The 7,969-nt window shown below is 49.9% G+C and overlaps 1 protein-coding gene across 1 annotated transcript in view; it reads right to left on the bottom strand.

The window, feature by feature from the left end:
* PDS5B (PDS5 cohesin associated factor B) overlaps window positions 1-7,969 on the bottom strand; it is a 147,856-nt gene that overhangs the window by 74,969 nt on the left and 64,918 nt on the right. The window contains exons 14-16 of the mRNA XM_007955954.1: window positions 7,273-7,321; window positions 4,400-4,539; window positions 1,879-1,994 (exon numbers count right to left, since the gene is read on the bottom strand). Of these exons, the coding sequence (XP_007954145.1) occupies window positions 1,879-1,994; window positions 4,400-4,539; window positions 7,273-7,321 (305 nt within the window). The remainder of the gene's footprint in view (window positions 1-1,878; window positions 1,995-4,399; window positions 4,540-7,272; window positions 7,322-7,969) is intronic.

Below are 7,969 nucleotides of genomic sequence, written 5' to 3' on the forward strand. Positions count from 1 at the left end.
ACTGCCCCACAGGGCTTCCTAGGCTGTCATCTTTATGGAAGCTGACTGCTTCATATTTCTCCTGCGGAACAGCTGGTGGGTTCGAGCCACCAGTGTTTCAGTCAGCAGTCAAGCACTTAACTACTGTGCCACCAAAGCTCCTATATTACTCACTAAAATCCTAAATAAATCAAATTTGGCTAACAACAGGTCCTGGAAGGTATAGGCGTGGACAGCACGAAGGCCTCAGTGGGTAAGGGTGAGCCAACACGAGGCCCAGAGATTGGTGAGAAAGGTCCATGGACTCAAGGAAGAGAGTGGACTCAGGAGGCAGTGACAGGAGGCGGTGACAGGAGGTGGAGGGGCAGCCAGCATGAGCAGGGGAGGCGTTTGTAAACAAGCCAGCAGCCAAAGAGTAGGGCCGGTCACGCCAAGCAGTGGGGAAAGCCTCTCCAAAGGAAAGACGGGCAAGCAAAGGCTGTTGAGGGTAGGGTACATCTGAAGAGGGTGCGGAGTCCTGGGTGCTGGAGACTAGGAGCTCGAGGAGAACATCACAACGCAAGACCCAGGAGGAAAGGAAGAGGAGACACTGAGGGCTCATGGAGGCCATGGCCACCAGACTGGAGTAAGGGACAGACAGACAGCAGCAAGGAGGCCAGGCAGGAGACGGCACTGTAGGGCGAGCCAACGAGAAAGGGAGCTTGGCAAGGAGTGCAGTAGGAGGGCATGGGGTCGGCATCAGTAAGAGAGGCTTTCTCTGGCACAAAGGCGCCCTGGTGGCACAGGAGTTAAGTGGTCAGCTGCTAACGGAAAGCTCAGCGGTTCTAACACACCAGCCGCTCCATGGGAAATAGAGGAGCCAGTCGACTGCCTTGGAAACTCCACAGAGCAGTCCCACTCTGTGCTGCAGAGTCCCCGTGAGCGGAAATCAGCCCGGTGGCACACAGCACCCCCAACTCCACAGCACTCACTCTCCCGGCTGTGTTTTCCTGCCCGGCCCGACCCCCTTTTAACATACTACCAGGTTGACTTGTCTCCCCCATAGTTAAGAGATCAGCAAATCCCAAGAGCCTAGTCTGGCTGGTCCTCAGATTCTGTAAACACAAATTTAATTTACTGAATAATAATGAGCCCTGCTCATTTACTTGCATGTTGCCAGTGGTTACCATAGTCAAGTAGTTTCAATCAGGGCTTCAAATCTTTTCCAATCGGTTCAGTAAGTGCCATGGTAAACGGGGGCCGCGAACACATTGCCTAACAACCAGATCTGCTGGCGAGAGGGAAACAAACAGCCGGGTGACGGCGGCCCCACACGGCCGGATGTGTGTCACTCCCCACACTGCCGTCAATGATGCTGCTCTCCAAAAGCCCCGCCACAGCCCCTCCTCCTCACAGCTCCAGGAGCCTGACGTGGGGACTGGATGACCGGCAACACCCTGGAGAGTGACACGCATTCAAAGCGGTGCCCTCGGTCCGCTGCCATCTTTGAGGGAGGCCCAGGTGTCTGTGTCCGACTCGGGTCAAAGCGCTACAGGCAACAGATCTGAGTGCAGTGCGAGAAGAATGCAGCCTCGCTGACAAGGGCAACCGCTGAACCGTTCTGAGCCCACTCCGAGGCCTGGTTTCAACGGAGACCGTATGGCCGGCAACGCTTAGAACAATTACTATTCACAAGCTAACCAAAAGAAGCCGTTCCCGGTGCACTGGTGAAAGGCAAAACTATGCTTCGGATGACAATTTCTGACACGGAGTCTGTACTTATTCAAACAAATCGCAAGAACGGCTAACTACGGACCGACGTGTGTTGACAGCTGGCGTGCTGGCCAGGGTCCTAGTGGTTGACCACACCAAGGATTGAGCAGTGACGACGACGGGAGCCGTCTCTGTACAGTTAGTTACCTGATAGACTCGGTATCAATGTGCACGGGCGCTATCCGCTCCAGGAGAAACTTGATCATTTCCAGGAAGGGGTTCGTAGGCTGCTTGGGGTTGCCCAACTTCTTCGTTATTTCACGCTGTAATGCAGATGTGTTAAATGTTACAGAACACGTTGAAACAGATCAGCACCTCAAAATGTTACACATCTGTGATTACAAAACCATGCCGTACTGGTGCTGGGAGAAACAGACCAAGAGGCAGTGATCAACTCCAGCAAACAACAAGAGGGTCAACTGAGGCACCTGAGAAAAGTGGCATTTCAAGTCAACAGGGAAAAGGGTATTCAAGAGCTGTGCCGAACAGCTGGACAGACATCTGGAACAGAAACAAAGTTAACCCCCACTATCTCACGCTGAACACCACAAACACTCCAAAAGAATAAAAACAGACGGGTAAGAACAAAACCGAGGGTGAGTGGGGACACAGACCACAGTGAGCAAAACGGTCAGGAGAGCGCGTCAAAGCGCAGGTTCCCAACCTCCCTTGGAGATGCTGAGCTGGTCACCCCGGGGCAAGGCCGAGAAATGGCTTTTTGCAAAAAGCATCTCAGAAGATCCGTGGGCAGCACAATGTGCAACACAACTAAAAATCATTAAAAAAACAAACAAAAAAAAGACCAGGTTTGCTGGTCCAATAGAGCCTGGTGGAAGCCCTGAGACTATGGCCCCTAGCTGCCCTGCAAGTCTGGAATTGAACCCATACCTGTGGCTTCCAGCCAAACAAAAGATAGGCATATGAGCTGAACGTTTATTTACATTAGGTACATATACTCCTTGGAGAGATCAATCATGGGAGAATAGAAGGGTTGTGTATGCACAGGGAGACGGCTCAGGGGGCAGGAGTGCATGGAGGGAAGGACACAGGGAAGAGGTGACTATGGGGAGGAAGTGGGAGGGGAGCTGTTGCATTGTGGGAAATTGCAGTCAATGTCATGAGACAAAGTGTATGTGAGCTGCTGTGTGGAAAGTGAATATGCTCTATAAACTCTCACCCAAATCACAATTAAAAAAAAAACAACTTCAGACCTATCTAACAAGGGTCTGAATAGATAGTTCTCCAAAGAAGGTATACAAACAGCCAATAAACACATGAAAGGGGGGGTGGAGAAGACCACCATGGGCAAGAGATTAAGAAATATCAGTGTGAGTAAATATGGCTGCTGATCGGCAACAGGACTGGATTTTTCAAGCATGATAGCAACGGCCAAAGCCATGAGGATACTGACAGGTTCAGCTGGATACAGACAGGACTAGAGGCTGTCAAAAAACACCCTCAACAAAATGAAAAGGGCCAACGAGAGCCACCAGGCGTGATCTGTACCTTTACTGACAAGGCCACGGGACAGGTCAAGTCTGTCTGCACAGAATCACACAAAAGAAATACAAATAAATGGCCAATGATCAAAGAAGGATGAACAAGTTCAGACGACCCCCAGCTGAGACACGCGACCCCAGACACATCCCCCGCCTCTGCTGTAGGGCTTCACCCGTTCCAGGCTCGATGCGACGCGGTGTGAGTGGTCGCTGCGCGGTGCTGACCCAGGGCGCCCCACGTGTGCAGAGCAGACTGCTCCCTGGCACGGACCAGCACCCCTCGGGAGCACATCTCCGGGCCTGCCCTCTAGGTGGGCGGAAACTGCCACCCTTCCGGACAGCAGCAGAGCACTTCATGGACCGCGCCCCCAGAGACTCCACCCGCAGTGATGATGGCCAGCAGTGGGACGTGTGACAAGAAAGCCACTCTCGCTATGGGCGACCTGTGTAACCTGTTCCCTGAGCAGAGCCACCTGGGGAAATGTCTGAGGAACCTCAAAACCTGGCCTTTTAACCCATGCAACTGTCTTTCTGTGAACCTCTCCTCAGAACAAAGTAACAATCAACACTATACACCAATATCTATCTAGCCATGTACGAGTTATAGTACTGGTTTTTCTTATTTTATTTTTTATTGTGATTTGGGTGAAATGATTACAGAGCAAATTCACTTTCCATACAGCAGCTCACATACACTTTGTCACATGACATTGACTACAATTTCCCACAATGCATCAGCACCCCTCCCACTTCCTCCCCACAGTTACCGCTTCCCTGTGTCCCTCCCTACCATGCAGGTTACAGTGTTCTTTACAGTAACCAGAAAAAAATATTAACACCGAACAGTGGACTGCTCGGTAAGTTACAGGATGTACATACATATATTCAACAATATGCTATGCGGCTACTGAAACATGCTACTACAAAAGACTAATTAATGAAAATTAACCAAAACATACTAACTTTATATACAACATGATGTCATTTTGGTTAAGTATATCTCATTATACTAACAGCAGTTGTTGCGACAGTGGGACCACTGCTGATTTACATGGTTACTTCTGAGGTTTTTTCTAAATACTTCAAAATGAACACCAATGATTTTATAAAAGAGGGGGAACCAAGAACAGATTTAAACAACCATCAGCTCTCTCTGCTGCTCTCCTTACCACGCAGCCTTCGGCCTGTTTGCAGGAGCACGCGGGGCTGACGAGTCCCTCCAACTGCTTCCTGATTTTCTCATCATCCTCTAAGACCTGCGTGAATTTCTTCATGAAGTCCTGAGCCTTACCAGGATCTGGCAAATTCCCTTAAAATAAATTAAAATACAACTTTAAAATTTTCTCAACATAAGATCAAAAAGATAAACAGGATCCACTCCTTTTCGTACCTCAAATACGAACCCTAACCGACAAACTCAGTTCAGTGAATGAGAAAGTACACTGTCAAGCACCTTTAGCAGTCTGAAGTAGAAGAAATATTCCAAGAAATATAAAACAGGGACAGACCAAACAGGCTACTTCTAGGTCACTTATCACAGCGTGGAAGGGCATTAGACTATGTCAACCTGAACAACACCAACTCCGTGACCGTCCCCTTAAGCTCACTGCCTCCGGGGCAGGAGATGCGTCAGCACCCTTCCGCGTTATGAACCATTAGACTGCACCAGGTTCTGTTAAGCCACTCTGAAGCTGACTCACAGACACACACGTCACCTCACAGGGACACGCTGCTACGTACACGTCGGTCACTGACCTCCAGTGAACAACGTCTTGCAGGGTCACTGCTGGGTGCGCCATCACTGAGCAAGAGTCACTCCCTGCAGAAGCAAGTGGGAGCCTTATGCTGCCCTCCTAACGTGGTCACGGATCAGACCAGCCCTGAAGGCTAACACAATTTTGATCCTAGTACCTTTCTTCTGGGAGCTCTGGTAGCACAGTGCCTAAGGCACTTGACTGCTAACCAGAAGGCTGGCAGTTCAAACCCACCAGCCACTCCTCGGAAGGAAGGTTGGGCAATCTACTTCCGTAGTGATACTGCCTTGGAAACCCCAGGAGGGGTCGCTATGAGTCGGGTCCGACTCGACGGCACATAACAACAACAACAACACCTTTCTTCTGGCTGTTGGTGCTACAGGGAACCAGACCAGGATGTTTCTAATAACAGAACGAACAGAGAACTTGGGACTGTCATAAAAGTAGTACAAGTTCAACTGAATCTTAAAATCTAATCACAAAAACACACTTAGAGGTTAGGTATCACTCGCCAAGTCCTGGCTACACCAAGCAGTCACTGAACGCAGTAGAAATAAATGAACCCTCCTGAGAACGTGACTGTAGGACATTCCCAAGGTGTCAACTGTAAAGAGCACAGCAGACAACCATGCCACGGATGGTAGCCACGGCAATCCTCACACGGTGAGCGCCCGAAGGCCGGGGGGACATGCCAGCGAGCCCTGGGCAGACCACTCTGCCATCCCTGGCCACTCGTGGAGCCTAAGAGGGCTCTGGAAAAGCGGGCACTGAAAGGAGCCATGTTGCTGTTGTCGCCTGGTACCACTGAGTGGCAGCGACTCACAGCAACCCCGTGGACAACAGAACAAAACCCTGCCTGGTCCTGTGCCAGCCTCACAATTCTGGCCACACCTGAGCCCAACACTGCAGCCACTGCGTCAATCCATCTCCTTGAGGGCCTTCCCCTTTCGCATTGACCCTCCATTTTCCCAAACGTGGTATCTTTATCCACGCAATGGTCCCTTCTCATTACGTGACCAAAGTAGGGCAGACGAAGTCTGGTCGTTTGCTCTTCAAAGGAGCATTCCAGCTGAATTTCTTCCAGGACAGATTTGCTAGTTTTTCTGGCAGTCCATGGAATTGTCAGTATTCTTCACCAACACCACAAACTCAAAGAATCAACTCTCCTTTGGTTTTCCTTATTCATTGTCCAGCTCTCACAGGCATAAGAGGTGACTGAAAAGACCAAGGCTTGCGTTAGGTGCACCTTAGTCTTCAAGGAGGCGTCTTTGCTCTTCAGCCCTTTTCCGGTGTGCCCAGTGCAGTGCGTCACCTGAAGTCCTGACTGCTGCTTCCACTGGTGTTGACCGTGGAACCAAGTAGGATGAAATCGGGGAACGACTTCAGTCTTCTCTCCATTTACCGTGACGCTGCCTGTTGGCCTAGTTGTGAGGATTTTCGTTTTCTCCATGCTAAGCTGTAACCCATACTGCAGACCACAGTCCTTCACCTTCCTCAGTAAGTGCTCCAAGTCATCCTTACTTTCAGCAGGCAGTCACGCTGTCTGCATATCGCAGGTTGTTAATGACTCTTCCCCCAATCCTGATGCCATGTTCTCATTCCTAGAGTCCAGCTTCTCAGATGATGTGCTCACCATACAGAATGAAGAAGCATGGTGAGTTTGCTGGTCTGATAGAGCCCAGTGGAACCACTGAGACTATGGCCCCTAGCTGCCCTGCAGGTCTGGAACTGAACTCACTCCTGTGTTTTCCAGCCAAACAAAAGATAGGCATATGAGTTAAACATTTACCTCAGGTAGATACACTCCTTGGAGAGATCAATCATGGGAGAAAGAAGGGCTGCTTATGCACAGGGAGACAGCTTGGGGGGCAGGAATGCATGGAGGGAAGGACACAGGGAAGAGGTAACTATGGGGAGGAAGTGGGAGGGCAGCTGTTGCATTGTGGGAAATTGCAGTCAATGTCATGAGACAAAGCGTATGTGAGCTGTTGTATAGAAAGTGAATCTGCTCTGTAAATCTTCACCCAAATCACAATTAAAAAAAAAAAAAAAAACTTTAAGGAAGGCATCCTTCCTCCAGCTCTTGCCCATACAAGACACTGCAAAAAGGATTCTACGATACAAAGGAAAATCAGAAACAAGTGGCCAGCTGGGGCTGGGCGGTGGTGCAAAGTCAACCAGCAACAGCTAACTCTTGCCCTTCACCATTAGAGCCCACAAGAGAACAACATGCAGAAAGATTTTAATTAAACCTTAAACTTAGAGAGAAAATACATAAAGCAACTTACTTGTAATAACCATCACTTTTGAAAATATGGCCTTGACGCTGGCATCCGTCTGCAAATCACACAAAAATACAATTAAAATCCGCCGATGAGAAGCGCCCACCACTTTGCTGTACTAGGTACACATTGTCTCTGGAGGCCGCAGAGGCCCCGCCTCACACCGTGTCTCCTCACCCTGCTCTACGACTGCAGGGGACTGGGCAGGCGGCCTCCACACCCACTCACACCTCACCCTCTTCCGTCAGCTGCCAAAAATAAGCAGGCTGCTGCACCCACCTTCTGGGCAAAGAGGTACTTTGTTTTTCTTTAGCCCAGAAAGGTCAGGGCAACTACGCTTAGAAACACAGCAAAAACATTCAGGAAATGCGAGTCTGCGGGTTTCTATGCTCTCTGCGGACAAACAGTCGACACCTACAGTCTTAGTGCCCTGAGGTGTCCCTGAAATGCTTAATCCTGAACATGGTTAAGATATAATCAGGAGGCTTACGGGGAGATCTCTGGAGAAAGAATGAAAAGACACCATTGAGTAACTGTAAACTATTAAGGCAGTCCATTCTGACTCACAGCGCCCCTAGAGGACAGAGTGGAACTGCCCACAGGGTTTTCAAGGCTGCCAGTCTTCACAGAAGCAAAGCCCAAACCACACCCACTGCCGTGGAGTCCATTCTGACCCACAGCGCCCCTAGAGGACAGAGTGGAA

Source organism: Orycteropus afer, unplaced genomic scaffold (genome assembly GCF_000298275.1).
Source record: "Orycteropus afer afer isolate SDZICR_OR568_19922 unplaced genomic scaffold, OryAfe1.0 scaffold00558, whole genome shotgun sequence".
Classification (NCBI taxonomy): Eukaryota; Metazoa; Chordata; class Mammalia; order Tubulidentata; family Orycteropodidae; genus Orycteropus; species Orycteropus afer.